This window comes from Nothobranchius furzeri, chromosome 13 (assembly GCF_043380555.1).
Source record: "Nothobranchius furzeri strain GRZ-AD chromosome 13, NfurGRZ-RIMD1, whole genome shotgun sequence".
Classification (NCBI taxonomy): Eukaryota; Metazoa; Chordata; class Actinopteri; order Cyprinodontiformes; family Nothobranchiidae; genus Nothobranchius; species Nothobranchius furzeri.
The window spans coordinates 63,214,465-63,237,906 of NC_091753.1; the positions used below are offsets into that span (position 1 = coordinate 63,214,465).

The window sequence follows — 23,442 nt, forward strand, 5'->3', positions numbered from 1 at the left end:
GTCGGTCATTACGGTGATTTCCTCCCACACCTCCGGGTCCGGCTTCGTATTCATGTCCTCACAGAGCTCGGCTTGGTACGCCGAGAGCATGGAGGAGACATTCAAAGCTCGGACCGAGATGGCGGCAGCCTTGTACGCCCTCTCGTTCAGCGCCGACTGGAAGCGGTCCGCCTTCGCGGGGAGAGCGGGAGGCCTGGAGGAAGTTGCCGAGAGCCGTGGGTGCAGGTGGGCTGCAACCAGCGGTTCCATCGGCGGCATGCGAAGCATGCCAGCCTTCTCCATCCCCTCGAAATCCAGCGAGGAGGCTCCTTGGACAGGAGACCTGGAGCTGAAAGGGTGTTTGTCCCAGGAGGACCTCACTTCTTGGAGAAGCTCCGGGAAGGCGGGAAGGAGGGGCTTTGCCGCTCTTGTGGCCTGAGGCAGCTTCTTTCCCTCGTAGCGGGATCTGACAGCCTCAGTGACCATGGTGGGCCAAGGGATGTTGAGCCTGGTCACAGCGCGTCGGCAGACTGACTGCATGTCCAGGTGGGCGGCCGGAGAAGCCGCTCCATCCCTGGGAGAGGACGGAAAGCTAGGCATGGAGGCCTGAGCGATGGGGAGAAAAACGTCGTCATCCTCGTCCTCCTCTGAAATGAGGAGTTCCGAGGTGCCCCCGTCGTCTCCGTAGTCCAACTCCAACACGTCCTCGACGGGGTGGCTCGGACCGGCCGGTTCGAGCTGTGAGCCCCAGCTGAGTTCGGCACACGGTTCCGGCTCCGGGAGGACATGTTCGCTGGCGTCCCCAGGCGGTGGCCCAGGGGCCGGCAGGCAAGGGTCCTTCCCCGACAGGCTAGCTTGGCGCGCTAGCCGCCGGCGAAGGCTCTTCAGGGTGAAGCAAGCGCAGCTCTCACATGACCCGGGGACTTCCAATGCCAGCTGGGCGTGTTCCAGCCCGAGGCAGCTCGAGCAGACCTTGTGCGGGTCTGTGCTTGAGATTTTGTTCCCACAGGTACAGAGGCGAGCTCCTGCGCCGTCGACTCCTCTGGTGGGAGGAGCGGCTTCCATGTAGGCTAACTGGTGTGTTAGCAGAGAACGAACAGATGCACTGGAGTGTGAAGCTGCTCGTTATGCCCCGAGCCTATGGTGAAGGCCAGGACAGAAGGACAGTAAGTTAACGTTCGGCGACGGAGAGAATATTAGAAGGCTCCGTCTGTGAACAGTTGAGCTAACTTACCTCAGAGATAAGCGACCACCGAAGCGAGAAGAGGTGATTGAATAGTGCGTACGTTGGGACGCTTGCTACTTATAGTAGCAGGGGGACGCGTACGTCACGGTCACTGGCCAATCAGGATTGGCGTATTGAGATAAGTGCTTCTGAGGAATCCGCGGAGGGGTGTATCCCATAGTGAGACATCGAAACGAATGTTAAGAAAGAGAACAGACAGCACTTCAACTTAAAATACCTGGCAGGGGTCTATTTTGCCTCGGCCCCCAAAATGCTTAGATACGTCCCTGGTCATGGGACGGAGTTTTGAAGATGATCTGAATTGTATCAACTATAAAAATACTACATGCTGATAAATTACTGCTTTATACAGGTACAAACCTGTAGTGGGAAAAATCTACCTAGGCTATATTTTACTTATTTAAGAACTTTGTTTAGTTCTCTTGGTTTTGATCAAAAAAAGACAGAACTTACCAGAGAGAAAATGAACGGACACGAATGAATGTGTGTTAATTATATATTTTTTGTGACGCCACTTAGAAACTTAGAAAATGTTACTGTGGCCGTGTGCAGAACGCAGCTGGAGTTCATGAATGATCAGCGGTCTGCCTGCTGCTCTCTGCATCTCTGCTCAAAAGAGTCCCCGCTACGCTGAGTCCATATAAATAATACAATATAGGTGGAAACTGGATCTTTTTTGGGCTCCTTCTGGGTGTGTAAGATAAGGGGATCAGGGGAGCCTGACAACCTTTAAGGAGAACCAAGTTGCTCTCCTGTAATTTGAACTCAGTATCCGAGTCCGGATCGGGAAATAAAGCCCGAGTCTTAACAACACTCTTTAAATTTGCATCCATGAAAGATCCTGTGAACCGTTCTTTGTCTCACCCTTCACCTCAGACCAATTTGTCATGGGAGACCCTACCAGGGGCACAAAGTGCCCCAGACAACATAGCTCCTAGGATCACTAGAGCCCTTTTCAGACAGACATTCTGGAACATTTGCGGACAATTCAATCCGGTTTTTAGCCGGAACTGTGTTTTCAGACACACCACTTTTGTACCGGAACTTGTCCTTTCGGCTGCGTTCACACAGCAGGGCGGGGGGTGGGGTGGGGTGGGAATCGGACTTATGTTAAGAAGAAGAAGAAGAAAATATCATTTCTATAGCACCTCTCAAGATAAAAATCACGAGGTGCTTAAGCATAATTCTGCACACACGAAGACGCATAAGAGACCTGGATGATGAAGCTCAATGGTTAAAGGAATCACTGAAGCGGTGTGAAGCGCTCCGTCGCGCGTCTAGATGGTACCGTAGGAGGCGAGCTGCCGTGGTTCGCCGCATGCTACAGCAGCGGGCTATCTAGGTGCGCACAGCGTCCCCCGGTCCCCTCCTCCTCCCCCTCCCCCTTGTCCGGAACTTTACCTCACCAGTCTGAAGCAGCCACCCTGTCCGTAACAATTCCGGACCTGTTACTAGGGGCTTCGTCCGGATAAATTCCGGAACACGTTATCCGGATGTTTGTATTCAGACAGAAAGGTCTTACGGACAGATTCCGGAACATTTCCGTTTTTCATGGCCTGTCTGAAGGGGGCTTAGAACACTCAAACTCCTCCACCACGATAAGGTGACGGTTCGAGGAGGATTTACATTTGTAGTAAACCTTTCTCCACAGTCATCACGACTAAATGATTTAGGTTTCTTCTGGACTTTCCTGCACGAGTCTACATGTTGCTTCACTCTAACACATTTCTTATTAACCAAACAGCCTGAAGACCTGACTGCTGCATGACTCGTCTCCCTCACGTGTCTCTGGAGAGACCACTTGTGAAGAACTTGACAGACTTACCATCTGACTCAGAAGACCTGCTCTCATTCCAGTCATCATCTTCATCTCCAGTTTCAGACCCAGAGTCTGACAGCTCAGAGTCCAGATTCACATCATCATCATCTCCACTAACTTCAGTCTCTGAAGAATCAGATGTTTGTTCATGAGGGTTCAGATCTGGGTTCCTGCTAGTTCCTGCTCCTCCACCAGTTTCTGCGGTCATCTGGTCAGTTGAGCTGCTGGTTGGAACATCTCGGTCTTCTAGTTGCTGCTGATGAAGCTGTGAGACCAGAGGTTTCTCTTCATCATCCTCACTCTTTATAGAAACAGCAGTAACAGGAGACCCGACAGCTTCAGTTTCCTCCTTCAAACAGAGATGCTCTCCCTCCAGACTGGTCCAGAGCTCCTCCTGTTCCTCCTTTATGTGGAGGTGTTCTGGGTCCTGCTGGTCCACACCAGCACTCTGTTCTTCAGGAGCTTCTTCTTTAACCAGCACCAGCTGTGGAACATCTGTAGGAAACACAGACACATGATGTTACAGACCACCATACCTTTATATTTACACCATGAGTGATACTGGCTACATGATGTGGGAAAAAGGAACAAGAACATGAACTTCATTTAGATAAAAACAGATTTCTACTTTAGGAACAATAAAAACTTCCATCACAATCAGCGTGTTCATTTCTGACCAGAACTTCTAAGCCTCCTACTCACAACCCAAGCTTTAGATCTGAAGCTGATGTGAGGAGAAACGTCTCCAAGATAAAACCAGCAACTATTCAGTCCAAAGGAAAATGAATAAACACTTAGATGTAGCTGCTGTCAGTGACAATCTTTAACTTTTAAGCTCTCAGTGGGCTAAAGCACTACAAAGCAAAGGAATCTTACAAATTAGCATTTTGGGGGATTTATTGTTGTTATTATAATATTTTATTATTATGATTACTGTAGTTGTTATTATTATATTTTATTATAATGATTATTGTAGTTGTTATTATTATATTTTATTATTATGATTATTGTAGTTTTTATTATTATATTTTATTATTATGATTATTGTAGTTGTTATTATATTTTATTATAATGATTATTGTAGTTGTTATTATTATATTTTATTATGATGATTATTGTAGTTGTTATTATATTTTATTATAATGATTATTGTAGTTGTTATTATATTTTATTATAATGATTATTGTAGTTGTTATTATTATATTTTATTATGATGATTATTGTAGTTGTTATTATTATATTTTATTATGATGATTATTGTAGCTGTTATTATTATATTTTATTATGATGATTATTGTAGTTGTTATTATTATATTTTATTATAATGATTATTGTAGTTGTTATTATTACATGTTATTATTATGATTATTGTAGTTTTATTATTATATTTTATTATTACGATTATTGTAGTTTTTATTATTATATTTTATTATTATGATTATTGTAGTTGTTGTTATTATATTTTATTATGATGATTATTGTAGTTGTTATTATTATATTTTATTATAGTGATTATTGTAGTTGTTATTATTACATGTTATTATTATGATTATTGTAGTTGTTATTATTACATGTTATTATTATGATTAATGTAGTTTTTATTATTATATTTTATTATTATGATTATTGTAGTTTTTATTATTATATTTTATTATTATGATTATTGTAGTTGTTGTTATTATATTGTATTATAATGATTATTGTAGTTGTTATTATATTTTATTATAATGATTATTAGAATAGAATAGAATAGAATAGAATAGAATAATCCTTTAATAGTCCCACAAGGGGAAATTTGGTTGTGTCAGCAGCAACATCACACATATACAAACAATGCAGGACACAGAACAGAAGCACAGTTATTACCTATTTACATCATGGACAATAGTTACCAGAGCAGAGTACAATACAGTTGTTTATATAGGCGCACACATACAGGTGCTGGCCAGTAAATTAGAATATCATCAAAAGGTTGAAAATATTTCAGTAATTCCATTCAAAACGTGAAACTTGTACATTATATTCATGCAATGCACACAGACCAATGTATTTCCGATGTTTATTACGTTTAATTTTGATATTTATAGGTGACAACCAATGAAAACATCAAATCTGGTATCTCAGAAAATTAGAATATTCTAAAGGCCAATGAAAAAATGTTTGTTTCTCTAATGTTGGCCAACTGAAAAGAATGAACATGAAAAGAATGTGCATGTATAGCACTCAATACTTAGTCGGGGCTCCTTTTGCCTCAATAACTGCAGTAATGCGGCGTGGCATGGACTCGATCAGTCTGTGGCACTGCTCAGGTGTTATGAGAGCCCAGGTTGCTCTGATAGTCGTCTTCAGCTCCTCTGCATTGTTGGGTCTAGCGTATTGCATCCTCCGCTTCACAATACCCTGTTGAGGGTCTGACCTCATGAGGAAATTACTATGCAGTGATTTTCTCCAAAATGACTGTGCTTAAATTGCTCTGAAAAGCAAATAATCACATCAGCGCCAAGAAACTTCATTTCCCATGATGCTTTGCACACGGAAGCATTGGGTGATGTTACCGCCTAGTACCAGAAACACGTTCTGCGCATGTGCGGGAAGCCGTGGAGCTTTTCCCGCGAACTAAGACCATAAATCTTCAGCAGAGACAAAGAAACCTCGTTCTTTTGCCCAGGATACCTGGCGGTAAGGACACGCTTATCGAACGCTCCGACTCCCTTGAGCACGCGGAAGCTCTAAGTGCCAAGTTGAGCCACGGAACTGCTGGAAACTAAACTGCAAGCCCATCAGATCTGCTCGTTTCTGCTCCCCTCCAGCTGATGTTTGAGGACACAGAACTGCGGAGCCCGTGGAGAAACACTCGTGAACGCCAAACAACGGAGAAAGCATCAAACCGACGGATGACGCTGGAAACTGCGGAGAAAAACGGAGAACCGTCAAATCATAACAGCGGGGGACGCCTTGCTGCTTTGGTGATCAGAAAACTCATTTTTTTCTCTCCTTTTCTTCTCCCGTTTCCTCTATAGTCCAGAATAAGCAATAAACCGCATCTATTGCTTAAAAAGTAGCTTCGTGTTTTCCTCTTTCGTCCCAAACACGTCCGTCGGGTCATTTTGAAAGAATAAACTGCTTATTGATCATTGTTTGGTATCTTAAAATGGTTTCTGTCATGGCCAGGCTGAAACTAAAAGATATTAATTTGTGATTAATCTTTTGTGTTGTTTCATGATCTTTTGAAATGTTTTGAGTGATTTAAGGTTAAGTTACTACTGATTCTAAGTGCTTTGGAAGTTAAAGTGCAAGTTGCCACCCACACTTTAGCCAGACAAAGGGGTCAGCCATCTTGTATTCAAGACTCCATTTTGAATCCATACACACGCACACACACACACACACACACACACACTACTCCTTTGTGAGAACAAAGGACCCCATTCATACATCCTCCATCACATACAAACACATCCATCTTCAATCATATCACACGGTTATTATTCATCTATTCCACTGTTTATTCATTTGACAAATTGTTAATTAAATGTTATAAAATTCAGATTTTTGTGTCCAGTAGCTTTGTTGTGTCGAAGAGAAGTCTCTGCTCCAAGGATTCTACGAACTTCAAGAAAGACTGATAAGAGTTTTGGATTCAATTTTTCCCCGGTTGAAGGGGAATGGTGCCCCGTATATCTAAGAATATCTTAATTAATTAATAAATCAGTAAATATTCCCATATTTACAGAATTTATTGAAGAATCCAAAAGTAAGTTGAAGCTTACTAATTGTTCGCTCCTAATAACCCCAACATTTTATTGGTGCCCCGCGTGAGGCTTGGATACACAGAGACTTTCTATCCGGCACAAACAAATAAATCCAAAGAGCTTGAATTAAAAATAATCCGTTGTTCAGCCTTGAACCAGCAACAGAGTGGTGCTGATTTCGCTGAGCAGGAAGCTGCATCGAACTCTCACCAGTAACTCAGTGCTTCTTTAAAGGTGCAACGTGTAAATTAATTCTGGTTGACCTTTTAGGTTAAAAATTCAGTTTTCCTTAAAGGTGCAACGTGTAATTAATTCTGGCTAACCTTTTAGGTTAAAATTCAGTTCCTCATTAAAGGTGCAGCGTGTAAGTAATTCTGACTAACCCTTTTAGGCTAAAATTAACTGCTAATTTAGCGACTTTAACTCACAGTGGCTATTGTAACTAACTGAAACCTTCACTCAAAGACTGATAACACCTTGTTTGCTAATATTCTGAAGGAATAACTAGCATATTTAACACTGCAAGTGTTGTAAGACGTTGCTACGGCAACGCACCAGCTTTTGCTAAAATACTGAAAGGAATAGTATTTTAGGCGTTAGTCACGGCATTCCGTGCAATCTTAAAACGCTAAAACCTGTGCGCACAAAGGTTAATTTAGTGTTTTTCTGCTACAAAGCTAGCAGTTGCTGCCCAAAAGGTGCAGTTTGAGCTATCTGCAGAAGCTCTACTAGGCTATTTTTGGTTCGGTTGTTAAAATGGAGGGACAGAGTAGTGAACTGACCAACTCCCAGCAACCAGGTGACGCTGCGGCCCACGACTATGAACCTGGCCTACTTTCTGGACAAATATTGTCCAAACTGGTCGCGGTTGCTCGAGAACCCGACTACCCTTCTAGGGATTTCACTGAAGAACAGCGTAGCGTCGAGCTAGAAGCTGTAATCGATCAAATAGAAAACCCGGATGGTACAAAACCAATCCAGGTTCACTTAGCTAAGTTAGCCCTGATCCTCTATCAGAGAGGACTCCAACGTGGTCAGAAGATCATGAACCTCCAGAGTATGCTAGCTGAAAAACAGCGAAATGGAAGGCTGATCGAGGAAGACGACACCCGCACCGATTCTGGGGAAGATGGGGAGGAGACCCCGCCCCCCTCTGCTGATGACAACAGACAGTGGGAAGGGGGGAAACACCAGGACTCTCTGGACGGACGCACGCCGCAGGGGAGAGATGAAGCTCATCTGTTCCAACCTTCGGCCCCGTTCCCTACACACACTATAGGGCATTCAGGACCACCTAGGGGCCGAGAGCAGTTCACCCTCGAATCCCAGGTTGGACCACCACCCTCATCTTCACGGCCTTCTCAATCAGTGAGAAGTCGACCAGCTGAGCGGCACCTCTATTTAGACCGCTCCCCCAGTCCACGAAGGGTGCAAGGTGCCGATTGGGGTTATGCACCCCAAGCTGCACCTCAACCATCCACCCATCCTAGCTACTCCGGTATTCGGCATGCCGATAACCAGCTGCATGACCAAGCATCATACGCCAGTCCGTACCCGGACAGTGCGTATTACGCAGAAGCCCCAGTTGAAAGACGCAGGCTGCACTACGCAGACGTGCCCCGGGAGGAGGACCTCCCAAGACACCCACGTGACGTGCCAGCAGCCCGCCACAGCATGCCGAACCCCGATTTGGGCCCCAGGAGTCAACATTGGGAGCCCAGAGCACACCAGCGATATCCAGCGCCTTCTGAGACAGACCGTGGGTCAGAGTCAGAGGATGACGCGCCGTACCGTGAGTCAGGGCTCCGTGTACGTCAAATTGAATCGCTAGCTAAAGACGTAGAACGCTTTGATCCTAACACCAATGAATCCAATGTCGACGATTATCTCAGGGAGATAGAACGTTGTCTGCTTGATCTTCCAGCACCCTCTTCAAGGGAAAAGCTCAAGCTAATTTGGAAAACCACATCTAGAACGGTGCATGGTTTCATGGAAACTCTACCACCTGACATTCGAGATCGGTACTCCTCGCTCTGCCGAGCGTTGAGAGATGAATACGCCACGTATGCAGACTCTGTGTCAGCTACAATGGGGGCCTTCTCCATCAAACACGGGAGGAACGAACCCCCCAGAGAGTATTATCGCCGACTCAAAAGTGCTTATTTCCAAGGTCGAAACGGCCCTGGGCTCGAGGAAGACCCTGCCTTCAGATCCCTGTTCATTCACAACCTGCACGAGTGTGTTCGCTCCGAAGTCTCAATGTATTGTCGGATGAAAAAACTGACAACTCAGGAGATTAGGAGATACGCTCAACAGGCTTGGGAAGCCGGCGGAAAGCCCCAAAAGCCTGACGCACATCACCGCGTCATGCACCTAGCTCCCGACGCCGAGCCGCGTTTGGAGCTTGAAGGCACAGAAGCTCCACCCACTAAGCCAAAATCTGCTAAACCTAGACCTGTTAAACCGCGAGAGCAGTCCCAATCTCCTCAACAGGGGAAGGGGGGTGCTGATTGGCCGCCTAGGTCTGGACAATCAGACAGGAAGTGGCCCAACCAAAACCAACGGCAGGCAGGTCGGAACAGTGGAAGGTTTAAGGAGCGCCGCCCACAGGTAGGTCCCGAACACAAGTCCGCAGGTGAGTACTTGACCAAAGCCGACCTCCAGGAGATGTTTCAGCAGTTCCTAGCTAAACAGAAGGAACAGCTGAGATCTGCAGATGAGACCCCTGCACCAAAGTCTGCTTCTAAGAAGCCAGACTCAGAGTCAACGTCCGCATGACTAGGCGTGGCTCAACCCCCCAGCGTGGCCAGGACTTACCTGATCAGTTGGGGAAACACTACTGGTAGACCACAGGAGTCTCCTGAAATCTACCCCCCAGAGAAACCAGATACTAAATTTCTGAAGTTCCTTGGTGACTTAACAAACCATGATCATGCTCGCCGTTTGTACTGTAGCACCAACGTAGGTGGGTGCATACAGGTTGATGCTCTGCTGGATACCGGCTCAGAAATCACCCTGATGTGCTCCACATTGTTCCATCGCGTGTCTGACACCATGCGGTCGCTCGGGAAACCAGTCCAGGTTGAACCTTGTGACCTGAAAATCACCAGCTACACCCAGACCCGGGAGTGTATCACTCACCGGGCGTGGCTGGATATCACCTTCCAAGACATGACTCTGGTTCACCCGTTTTATGTCTGCCAGCTAGACACTGAACCACTTCTCATTGGTCAGGACCTGCTTGAACGTCTAGCTCCCCTCATCGACTGCCAGAAGGGTCAACTGTGGGCCCAGGTGGACACACCTAAGCCCTGGAACCCGGATAGCAGCCGACCATCCTCCATTCTTGAAGTCAGCATAAGTGAGCAGCAAAACCCTTGTTCCAAGGTCATGCCCCTCCCTACAGCTCCCACAGACGATGTCCGCCTGCAAAGGCATGAAACCGCTCCTGGAACTCCGTTCCGCACACATTCATCTTTTCTCTGCTCGCTGAAGAACGTCAGCCTGCAGCCATATGCACCACACATAGTTGGTGGTCTTACCATCAACTGCACCCACATCTCAGATGCTCGCCTTGCTCTTTGGTCTGAAAAGTCAGCCATCAGCCAGCAGACGTTTGAACACCTGCGTCAGAAGGACCCCCTTCTGGTCAGTGTGACACGTAGCCATCGGCTCTTGTCACCTACTTGGCCGCAGAGGCTCCTGAAAGCGCCAGAGGTCTGCTCTCTGACTATCCAACTTGGAGCAAGACAGCTCACACATACATTCAGCATCATACCACAGCTTGATCCACCTGCACTCATCGGAGCAGATCTGCTGGTTCGACTCGGTGCCCAGCTGGACACTTGCAATCAAGTCCTTTGGGCCCGAGCCACACCATCCTCTGAGCCTCGCTCAGAAGGCCGTGAACACTTGCTGTCCGGTCAGACCATTCCACAGGCCTGCCGTGCAGTGGTTGAGGCCAGCACGGTTCTGCCCCCACTGGTCAAAGGAGTGCCTGTTCGTCTGACTCTGATGAAGCATCAGAAGCTGCCAGGCACACAGGCCTTCTTCCAGCCATCACCACACTTCTTGGAGCTCAACTTAGCCGTCTGTGGCACGCCACTCTTGGAGCTGAACAATCGTTCTGCCTACTTGTTGGTCGAAAATCCGACCCGGAGTCCTATCCACATGCCGGCAGGAAAGCCCTTGGGCATGCTGATAGATAGCTCATTCCATGACTTCGAACCTTCAGTCCCCGTGATCGGACAACTTCCGTTGTTCTTGAACGACAGACAGGTTGGTTTAGACACATTCAGTACTTTCCCTTCACAAATGATTACCATCAAGCGGCATGAAGCCCTTCCTGAGGAACCCATTTGCAGTGCAACCTTAGATACTGACGGTGGTCAGTGTCTAACGGTTTTTGCAATAAATACTCAACCCTCTGAGTCACCGGCTGAAAGCCCGGAACACCAGAGACCCTCCTCCTCTGAACCTTATGACGGCTTCGAGGCCGAAGTCAGCCAGCAGCTTGACAAAGCGGATGCGCTGGAGTCAGAGGAGCAGAGAGCAGAGCTTAGAAGCCTGTTCTATGAGTTTCAGTCCGTCTTATCCAGGGACTCCCTGGACTGTGGACTCACAAACCTGCACACGGTTCGCATTCCAACGAACCCGAATGCCCCTCCTACTTTTGTACGTCAGTACAAGATTCCCCTCGCTGCTTATGAGTCGATCCAGGAGATCCTCGATCAGCTGAAGGAGAAAAACATCATCAGAGAGTGTAACTCCACTTACAACTCTCCCATCTGGCCGGTTCTGAAACCGACTGGGAAATGGCGTCTCACCATAGACTATCGCGCACTGAACAAACAAGTACCTCTCTCCAGGTGGCCTATGATCCATTTAGATCAGGAGCTAGCCAGAGTCAGAGATGCTCGTTTCTTCTCTACGGTTGACGTAGCCAACGGCTTCTGGACCATGAAGGTTGAGCCGGCGGACCAGTATAAACTGGCTTTCTCCTTTGAAAATCGCCAATATACTTGGAACCGCTGCCCCTTTGGCTACTCTAACTCACCTGCCGAGTTCAACATCTTCCTCCACAAAGCCATGTCAGATGCTGCTTCCAGAGGGAACCTCATATATGTCGATGACATCTTGATGAGGAGTCGAACCTTCGAGGAGCACCTGGCCGAACTCCGTCACGTGCTGCAACAGCTCGCTGACGCCGGAGCTAAATTGGCGATTGTCAAGGGACAGTGGTGTCGAACCAAAGTGGAGTATGTTGGACTGCTGGTTGGCCCTAATGGAGTCGAGCCCCAAGCGGGACGCATTAGAGCCATTCAGGACATCAAAGCCCCAGCTAATCTGACTGAACTCAGGAGCTTCCTCGGAGTCTGCAACTACTCCAGGCAGTTCATTGAGGAGTACGCTGAAACAGCGAGGCCCCTCACTGAGCTGCTTCGGAACGACACACCTTTCGTGTGGGACAGACCCCAAGAACTCTCCTTCCAGTTCCTAAAACAGAAGTTGGCGTCCGCACCCTGTCTGGCTTACCCAGACAAGGATAAAGAGTTCTACATAGAGGCGACTTTCTCCTCTCACTGCCTGAGCGCTGCTTTGAAGCAGAAACACGACCAGGACATGAGAGTTGTGGCATACGCCAGCAAGCCTCTGAGCAAGGTGGAACTCCAGTTCTCAGACTGTGAGAGAGCCCTCCTCTCTACAGTCTGGGCTGTCGAACACTTTCGTAGTTACATCGGTGGACAGAAAGTGATCATTGAAACGTGTCATCAGCCTGTCACCTTCCTAAACAGCCAGCGTCTGCGCGAAGGAAGAGTGTCAAACAGCCGCATTGCGACGTGGATGATGGTGCTCCAAGGATACAACATTGAGGTCAAGTATGGTCAGAACACCAAGCTAGCGCTAGGACAAGGGCTAGCTGGCTGCCAGCACTGTGACTCTGACTCCGTCATGGGCCCCCTGGACACACCTGCCGCAGTCTACCCAACCGCATCCAATCATCGCTACTTTGATGAGAATGTTTGCCAAGGGCTTCCGAAAGTTTACACTGATGGATGCTCCTACCTTCACGAAGGCCAGCTCCGTGCTGGGGTTGGAGTCGTTTGGGTTGACTGTGACACCAAGCAACCAAATCACTACCGGTTGGGCCAAAAGTCTAGTCAGTACGCCGAAATTGCTGCAGTGTTGATAACCCTCCAGCAGGCGGCAGCCTTGGACATCACTCAAATCGTCCTTTGCTCTGATTCAAACTACGCTAGACACAGCTTCATCTCTCACTTCCCCATGTGGAAGGAGAACAACATGAAAAACGCCAGGAACAGAGACGTGAAACACTCGGAGTTATTCCTAGCGTGTGATCTGCTCACCACTGAGAAAGGCATAATGGTCTACTGGAAAAAGGTCAAAGGTCACTCCAGGACCCTAGGTCCGGAGAAAGATGGTAATGACGAAGCTGACCGCCTTGCTAAGCTCGGTGCTGACCAGGGAACCTGTTGGGAATTCAAAGACGAGTGGCTTCCACCCAAGGCCGTTCACGAGGTCTGCGCGATTACTCGTCGCCATGCTAGCCAGGCAGACGAACCTCGGACCGTTGAGGTACCCGTGTTTCTAGGCAGAAAACCACAGGACGCGGACCTAGTCACCATGCAGGAACAAGATCCTGACCTGAAGCTCATCCGCGAGCTTCTCCAAAAGGGCCCGATGCCTGAACAACCGTCACCACCTACTGGCGCAAGCCGAGATTTGGTAACCCTGCATCGTCAACTCGCGCACCTGAAACTACAAAACGATTTGTTAGTTTACATGCGTGACGATCACAGCCCGCCGCGCTGGGTTGTTCCACTTGACCACAGAGGAGTCATGCTTGCCTACGCCCACGACACTCCGGTTGGAGGTCACCGCGGAGCAAAAGCTACCCTCGCGTCACTGACAGAAGTAGCATATTGGCCGTCGATGTCCAAGGACGTACACAGCTATGTCCAAGGCTGTCTCGTCTGTGCCCAGTTTCAACCCTCCCAGCCGCTTGCTAGAGCACCACTGCAACGCAGGGGAATAACCTTCCCTTGGTCCCACCTGCAGATCGACTGGGTTGGACCGGTTCCCAAATCGGCAAGAGGAAACAAATATATGCTAACTGTAACTTGCAGTTTCACAAAGTGGGTGGAATGCCTTCCAGCGCCAAACGATACAGCCGTCACAACCGCTGTACTGCTGATTAACCACGTTTTCAGTCGATGGGGACTTCCACTCTGCATTGACTCTGACCGGGGAACTCATTTCACATCCAGTGTAATGACGTCCCTGTTTGAACTTCTGGGAGTGGAAGTGAGATTCCACCTCCCCTATCACCCACAGTCATCCGGACAGGTCGAACGGATGAACCGCACGGTCGTCTCCATGCTCAAAAAGTGCGTCTGCTCCACGGGGAAGGACTGGGACGTCAAGCTCCCTCTGGTCCTGATGGCCATACGGTCCACTCCCCAGCGATCCACAGGGGTTACGCCCTTTGAGATGATGACCGGCAGACTGATGACTCTACCACTGCACCTCCTGTATCACCCAGAGGATGTCAGTGTTGCCACTGCCTATACCGCTCATCAGTATGTGGCAGACTTGAAAACACACCTCAGAGCTACGTTCGCGCACGCTCAGAAGAAACTGGAGACCAACGTAGAAGGCGCTAAGGCCTACTACGACCAAAAGACAACCAGCCGCGAATACGAGGTGGGTGACAAAGTATTCTACTTTCGGTTCGCCCAACCGGCACGCAAAGCTAAGAAGTTCCTGCCCTGCTGGTCAGGACCATTTGAGATCGTGGCAAAACTCTCTCCAGTTGCATACAGGTTACGCATCACCAAAGCGAGACAGGAGCCTGTCTACAAATGGGTGCATGCAAACCAAATCAAACCCTACGTCAAACCATCCCCGCGGGTACAGAGACCAGACTCCCCGCAGGAGGTAGACGTAGTCTCGACATAGTTCTATGCATGGAAATGGAAAGGGGGGGAAAGTGCACGTTTAACCCACTAACATGTACTAACCGACAAAGAACCAAGCCCCCCCCCGCCGTCACTTTCACTAACCAAGAGAAACTCCTTCCTAGACCGCTAACAGGATGTACCTACTAAAACCTTACAGAGTACTCTGGTACCTATACTAGGCTCTGATTAATGAATCTCTACGTGCAATCAAGACTTTGTCTGAAACCATACATCAGGATATTGTGTACACACGAGTGGTGAGAGATTTGATGCAGGACCTGCTCAGGGAAGTAAGTTCCACACTGGACAGCTTGGTTGAAAGTCGTATTTCCCCGTACTTGGTACCACTGGACCTGCTCAAAGTTAGCTTGACAGCTGCTACCCCTCTACTGTGCACCTTTCACAAATCCACCTAGCGTACAGCCTAGGCAGTGCAATTCCCATTCACGTTGGAAAAAAAATTAGAACTCGGTTTCCTGTTAAACGTTCCCATAATTGTGACACCTCACATCTATAGGTAGGTCGATGCTAAACTTTGGTATTTGAAAGGACGGTAGGCATTTCCACTTTGAACTAGAAACCTGACACTCCATCACCTCAACCTCGAACAGCATGACTCAGAGATTGAGATCATGGACGCTTTCCAGGGTTATAACTTTGCCTTCGATTTAGAAATTGACCAACAATTACTGATTGAAGGAACCAAATTTGCTAAGTTCACACAAAACCCGCGTGAACTTACTTTGACGCCCAAGACGCTACATTGACACAGATTATACGACTTTAATCTGCACATTGGTCGCCCTGGGGATGGAATGGCTCATCACGGCCGTGATAGCTTATTCCGCCTACAGGCGTGTTAAGAAACTCCAAGATAAGATGCACTTGCTCACCTACGGTGTGCCTCGTGACCGCGTTCGGGGAGACTCCAAGCGTGAATGTACCACACCTGTCTAAAGGGGGTGAGCAACATTTTCTTTGTTATTTTGTAACCCTAAGAGTAGTTCTCACTTTAGTCTACCTCACATTTTTATCTGAGTGTTGCATTATGTCACATTCTTTATAAGCTACACACTGAATGTATGACCTAAGAATGTATTTTATGAGACCTCAAGGTTGCTATGAATTTTCTTGGATGTTATATGTTTTTTTTGGGTTTTCTGTATTTTTGTTTCGTACTTGGTCACATATTAACTAGTGGTTATGTGCCGGCCCAGCTCAGTCTGTCAATGACTCTGTCTGACGCACCAGCACATTGTAGTACCTCTTAGTTTTATGGTCCTTGTTTTAGCCCAAAGACTGTCCTGATCCGCCCTTTGGACCAAAAAGGGGGGAATCTTGGGACCACATAGGTCAATGCGCGTTTGCGAACTATGGACCTCGTACATCACCGCGTGCTCCATAAACTGAACTGTATGGCCGGCGGTGAGATGCCTTTGTGTCCACTCGTGGAGTTAACCGCCCACCGACCTTCCTCCTTCTACACTACTACCTCTCGCATGGACGACATCATCATTGCGTACCACCTGCGTGAGTGGCTTCTTCTCGTTATGCGCGTTGGGGACTATCCCGTTTCCTATCCTCTTTGTGCCTGACCAGGATCAAAGACCAAAGGCGCCAGGATCCAAGACAAAGACCAAAGACAAAGGCGTCCAAGGAGACCAACGTCCTAAGGGACAAACCCACCTGTGCTTCCGACAATCAAGTCGACCTACGTTCATGAGGAACAAACCCATCTGTGCTTCCGACGATCGAGCTTTGGGCGCGATCCCCGAAACCAAAAGGGGGAATGTTGAGGGTCTGACCTCATGAGGAAATTACTATGCAGTGATTTTCTCCAAAATGACTGTGCTTAAATTGCTCTGAAAAGCAAATAATCACATCAGCGCCAAGAAACTTCATTTCCCATGATGCTTTGCACACGGAAGCATTGGGTGATGTTACCGCCTAGTACCAGAAACACGTTCTGCGCATGTGCGGGAAGCCGTGGAGCTTTTCCCGCGAACTAAGACCATAAATCTTCAGCAGAGACAAAGAAACCTCGTTCTTTTGCCCAGGATACCTGGCGGTAAGGACACGCTTATCGAACGCTCCGACTCCCTTGAGCACGCGGAAGCTCTAAGTGCCAAGTTGAGCCACGGAACTGCTGGAAACTAAACTGCAAGCCCATCAGATCTGCTCGTTTCTGCTCCCCTCCAGCTGATGTTTGAGGACACAGAACTGCGGAGCCCGTGGAGAAACACTCGTGAACGCCAAACAACGGAGAAAGCATCAAACCGACGGATGACGCTGGAAACTGCGGAGAAAAACGGAGAACCGTCAAATCATAACAGCGGGGGACGCCTTGCTGCTTTGGTGATCAGAAAACTCATTTTTTTCTCTCCTTTTCTTCTCCCGTTTCCTCTATAGTCCAGAATAAGCAATAAACCGCGTCTATTGCTTAAAAAGTAGCTTCGTGTTTTCCTCTTTCGTCCCAAACACGTCCGTCGGGTCATTTTGAAAGAATAAACTGCTTATTGATCATTGTTTGGTATCTTAAAATGGTTTCTGTCATGGCCAGGCTGAAACTAAAAGATATTAATTTGTGATTAATCTTTTGTGTTGTTTCATGATCTTTTGAAATGTTTTGAGTGATTTAAGGTTAAGTTACTACTGATTCTAAGTGCTTTGGAAGTTAAAGTGCAAGTTGCCACCCACACTTTAGCCAGACAAAGGGGTCAGCCATCTTGTATTCAAGACTCCATTTTGAATCCATACACACGCACACACACACACACACACACACACACTACTCCTTTGTGAGAACAAAGGACCCCATTCATACATCCTCCATCACATACAAACACATCCATCTTCAATCATATCACACGGTTATTATTCATCTATTCCACTGTTTATTCATTTGACAAATTGTTAATTAAATGTTATAAAATTCAGATTTTTGTGTCCAGTAGCTTTGTTGTGTCGAAGAGAAGTCTCTGCTCCAAGGATTCTACGAACTTCAAGAAAGACTGATAAGAGTTTTGGATTCAATTTTCCCCGGTTGAAGGGGAATGGTGCCCCGTATATCTAAGAATATCTTAATTAATTAATAAATCAGTAAATATTCCCATATTTACAGAATTTATTGAAGAATCCAAAAGTAAGTTGAAGCTTACTAATTGTTCGCTCCTAATAACCCCAACAACCCCATAGATTTTCTATGGGGTTAAGGTCAGGCGAGTTTGCTGGCCAATCAAGGACAGGGATACCATGGTCCTTGAACCAGGTGCTGGTGGTTTTGGCACTGTGTGCAGGTGCCAAGTCCTGTTGAAAGGTGAAGTCTGCATCCCCATAAAGTTGGTCAGCAGCAGGAAGCATGAAGTGCTCTAAAACTTCCTGGTAGATGGCTGCATTGACCCTGGACCTCAGGAAACAGAGTGGGCCAACACCGGCAGATGACATGGCACCCCACACCATCACTGACGGTGGAAACTTTACACTGGACCTCATGCAACGTGGATTCTGTGCTTCTCCGCTCTTCCTCCAGACTCTGGGTCCTTGATTTCCAAAGGAAATGCAGAACTTGCTTTCATCAGAAAACATAACTTTGGACCACTCAGCATCAGTCCAGTCCTTTTTGTCCTTGGCCCAGGCGAGACGCTTCTTGCGCTGTTTCATGTTCAAGAGTGGCTTGACACACGGAATGCGACACCTGAATCCCATGTCTTTCATGAGTCTCCTCGTGGTGGTTCTTGAAGCGCTGACTCCAGCTGCAGTCCACTCTTTGTGGATCTCCCCCACATTTTTGAATGGGTTTGTCGTCACAATTCTCTGCAGGGTGCGGTTATCCCTAGAGCTTGTACACTTTTTTCTACCACATTTTTTCCGTCCCTTCGCCTGTCTGTTAATGTGCTTGGACACAGAGCTCTGCGAACAGCCAGCTTCTTTAGCAATCACCTTTTGTGTCTTGCCCTCCTTGTGCAAGGTGTCAATGATTGTCTTTTGGACAGCTGTTAAGTCAGAAGTCTTCCCCATGATTGTGGTGCCTTCAAAACAAGACTGAGGGACCTTTTAAAGGCCTTTGCAGGTGTTTTGAGTAAATCAGCTGATTAGAGTGGCAGCAGGTGTCTTCTATATTCAGCCTTTTCAGAATATTCTAATTTTTTGAGATACCAAATTTGGAGTTTTCATTAGTTGTCACTTATGAATATCAAATTTAAATGTAATAAACATCGGAAATACATTGGTCTGTGTGCATTGCATGAATATAATGTACAAGTTTCACGTTTTGAATGGAATTACTGAAATATTTTCAACCTTTTGATGATATTCTAATTTACTGGCCAGCACCTGTAATGTGTAAGCATAGCAGGATACTGAAGATGTTAAAATAGTTTTAAAAGTTTAAGATGATTAAAAGAGTGCAGATTGTTTATTTTTTACCCGTTCATTAAAAAGTAGACATGTAGCCTTCAATAAATTATTGCATGTATAAGCTGAGAAAAAGTAATGTGTAAGTTATAATTGTAGAAGTTATTACAGCACTGATGCCGACAACTGTTTTTTTTGGGAGCAGTTCTGATTGTACAGTCTAACAGCTGCAGGGAGGAAGGACCTTCGGAAACGCTCCTTCATGCATCTAGGATGCAGCAGTCTGTCACTAAAGGAGCTCTGCAGTTCAGCAACATTTACATGCATGGGGTGGGAGACTCTGTCCATCAGAGATGTTATTTTGGCCAGAGACCTTCTGTCTCCCACCACCTGCACTGGGTCTAGGGTGCATCCTAGAACAGAGCTGGCCTTCCTGATGAGTTTATCCAACCTCTTCCTCTCAGCTGCCAATAAACTGCTGCTCCAACATACCACGCTGTAAAAAATGACAGATGCTACCACAGAGTCATAGAAGCTCTTTAAAAGCGCTCCCTGTACCCCAAATGACCTCAGCCGCCTCAGCAGGTAGAGTCTGCTCTATTATTATTATTATTATTGTAGTTGTTATTATTATATTTTATTATTATGATTATTGTAGTTGTTATTATTATATTTTATTATGATGATTATTGTAGTTGTTATTATTATATTTTATTATAATGATTATTGTAGTTGTTATTATTATATTTTATTATTATGATTATAGTAGTTGTTATTATTACATGTTATTATTATGATTATTGTAGTTGTTATTATTATATGTCCTTTAGTGGATTACTTGGTGATTGAGCAGTGGGCGGAGCCTGCTGTTCTCTACTCATTGTCTTATTTTCTAGCTTTAGTGTTCAGCGTTTTAATGGAACTCCTTGTGTGACCTCAGTCTGGGACACGTGCTGTATGAATAAACTTGGTTCTTCTTCCACCACAGAGAAAGGCTGCTCTTCCAGCATCATGAACTTCCTTATGGTCCGGTTATTAGCCGAGCCTTCTGACGCTCATACAGCCGGGTGTTGGTGAGCGTAGCTGCGTCTGACTGGGAGGTGTTTATCTCTGCAGCGATCCCTGGAAACTCACCTCACTCCACCCAGATGTTGTTCTTCACATCTTATTAAACCAGCTGTGATCAGCTTCCCCAGGAGCTGGAGCTTTTCATTGCAGGACTCAAAGCTTACATCACTCTCGCAGACAGAGTTAAAGTTAGGCGGACATGTTGTTTTACATTTTTGCTGCTGTCCTGCACAGCATGAAGGAAAAGGGGAAGAACCCCAAGTGCATCACACAGGGTTCACACAGGTGTTGCTGGTATGATCAGAACATCCCAAACTAACACCAACGTAGATAAACAATAAACAACTTGAATTAAGTACTGATGAGCTATCTGCAGGGGAACAGGACCAGCTGGCATCCTCACACAAACAGGACGAACGGATGTCTTTCATAGGCCAGCCAGGCACTAATTGGTGTGTTTCCATTACTGAAACTTCTCAGTATGACCGTCTCCACTTCACCAGAGCCAGCCCAACCGGTCGTTTTCCAGACCTTTAGAGAGTCTTTGCAGGTTCTGTGGCCTCACCCAGATCACCCACGGGCAAACCGGGTTCTAACCAGAACTGGGGGACGGAGGGTTTCAAAGCATCTGTCAGCATTCATTCTGGACAGATTTACTTATTTTATGCTTCTTTGTGAGAAATGTCCTCATGTCCCCGTGTCTGTGGAGGGATCAGACATGGACACTGCTTATTATGGGATAGGAATGGCACTGACTCCTCCTCCAGCTTCCACAAGCCTGTAGTTTTATTTTGGTTCGTTCGGTCCATCATTTTCTAACTGTGTTGACAACCATGTCAGTCACGTCCAGCATGCGTGCAGCAGAGCAACCAGAAAAACGTGGAACGGATTTCAGCAGACAGAGTCATTTCTAATGCATCAAGTGGAATGGATTTCTTTGAGAACAACCGAAAGAGCAAAAGGTGTGTGTGCATCCTTTTAAAAAGTGGAGGGGGTGTTCCCTTCTGACATAATGGTTGTGACGTCTATGAACCACCTCCACTCAGTCAGCCAATTCAGTAGTTTGCTCGTAGTTTAACTCTTGATCCAAACGTTGGACCGTTTCTGCCTCTAACGATGGTTTCCGTCGTTGCTGGTTTCTCTTTTTTCGCCACAGCACCGAGATCACCACATAGAGCTCCAGTAAAATGTGTTCAGACTGTGGAGCGCACGTTTAACGAAACTTCGAATCAGTAAAAAAATGAATCGAGGAACTTAATGAATCGAACCATTTGATGATTCGTTTCAGCCCTACTTCCTTTCAACACTTTAACAACTCTTTAACTGTCATTGGCATGTTTTTACTGTGTGGGTGTCGGAACGAGCCCCGGCACCGTGAGAACAAACATCCCAGCTCTAAAGCCGATCTTCATCCGCGTGCGTCACACGTCACGTGATAAGGAAGCAGAAAGTCCATGTGTCAGATCAGGGGTGTCAAACTCAAACTCACAAGGGGCCGAAATGAAACTCTGGGATGGAGTCGAGGGTCAAACTTCATATTTTTTGAAAAAGTGACGGCAAATTTGCACATTTTCTTTATCAACATGTATGCAATTTTGAACCTTTAAATTTGGAAACAAACTTATTTCTGCATTAACACTGAATGTGGAATAACCAAATTACACACGAGCAAGTCCGTTTTAAGTTAAGTTAAAGTTAAAGTCCCATTAGTTGTCACACACACAGGTGTGTGTGCGAAATTTGTTCTCCGCACTTGACCCATCCCCTGGGGGAGCGGTGAGCTGCAGACACAGCCGCGCTCGGGAACCATTTGGTGGTTTAACCCCCCAATCCAACCCCTTAATGCTGAGTGTCAAGCAGGGAGGCATTGGGACCCATTTTTTTCAAAGTCTTTGGTATGACCCAACCAGGAATCGAACCCTGATCTCCCAGTCTCAGGGCGGACACTCTACCGCTAGGCCACTGAGAAAAGGCATCAGTGGTATTCATTACTTGTGGTATAATCAGCATTTTTAAAATCTATTCAGGATTTATGTTTTCTTGTTTATTCCTTTTCCTTATTTTTTATTCTCCTTTTTTTCTCCTGTAATACGTGTCATCGCTGCTGTGACGTCTAGCTTTCCCCACTGAGGAACAATAAGGGATTTTCTATTCTATTCATCTATCTGCAGCCTTTCCACTTCCTGTTTCCTGTAGGTTAAATCTTTTCTCACGGGCCAACAACAAAATAAAATATCATTTTATCTTAAATGAAAATGCAACCTCTCACCTGTTAACTTTCATGTTTTGGAGCAGAAAAAGAGCATAAAACCCAACATATTTAAAGCTCAGTTTGCTCCACTGGTTTACTGTGATGCTCACCTGTGTTAATTTTGTTGACAAAATATTTTCGTCTTTTTTTTCGTCACGAAAATATATTTACAGATGAAAATGAAACAAAATTCCAAAATTAAAGCTTGGAAAAAGATGAAGACGATAATAAAATTGATTGAAACTTTTAGTCAACGAATGAAAGACGAGACGAAAATCCACGAAGACGCTCTACATGGCGCTCCATGGTGCGGTGCGCCTATTGTGTTGTTGTGAGACACGAACGTAGTAGAAGACAAGGGGCGTGGCGTGCCATGAACGTGCGGGACGTGAGCGAAGACAGACCCCGAATAGTACAAAGGGGCAGGTATGCGCGGTATGCTGAACATTGTTCAGAAGACAGGAAAGATGCATGACGCAAACAAAAGGACCAATCAACAAATTGAACAGGCGGGACTAGCCGTGGAGCTTTTCAGAGCTGATCACGCCAGCTGTGATCAGCTGGTGTGATCAACTTTAACTCCTGCAGCGAAAAATGCGGCGTAGAGGAAACTTGTTAAAATACGTCAACACGGTGGATTTAATAGAAGCTTTAAAGAACAAACTCTGGACGGTGTGAGGTGAGTTTGTCTCAGACGTGTTTTGTCCTCCAAATTCGGAGCAAAGCCTAAACCAAAGTCTTCCAAGTGTAGTGTTAGACAGCAGATAAGCCAGTATAAGGAAGAGCTCTCACAGTCCATCACTTGTGAAACGGGAATGGAGTTTTGGCTTGGAAAATGTGACACATTTTATCACGGCCTGAAACCATTAGCATTAGACATATTGGCAATGCCAGCTTCTCAATCTTTTGCAGAAAGAGTGATCAGTATCACAGGTGACCTCACTAGAGGGAAACGCAACCGAGCAAAGGTCACACTAGCACAAAGTGCTTTT

At 46.4% G+C, this 23,442-nt stretch overlaps 1 protein-coding gene across 4 annotated transcripts in view; it reads right to left on the reverse strand.

Annotated features, from left to right (window-relative positions):
- Positions 1–23,442, reverse strand: part of LOC129160923 (gastrula zinc finger protein XlCGF57.1-like) — a 36,690-nt gene that overhangs the window by 7,495 nt on the left and 5,753 nt on the right. For all 4 annotated transcript variants that reach the window (XM_054738010.2, XM_054738009.2, XM_070543764.1 and 1 more), the window contains one exon: positions 3,051–3,539. In XM_054738010.2, the coding sequence (XP_054593985.2) occupies positions 3,051–3,539 (489 nt within the window). The remainder of the gene's footprint in view (positions 1–3,050; positions 3,540–23,442) is intronic.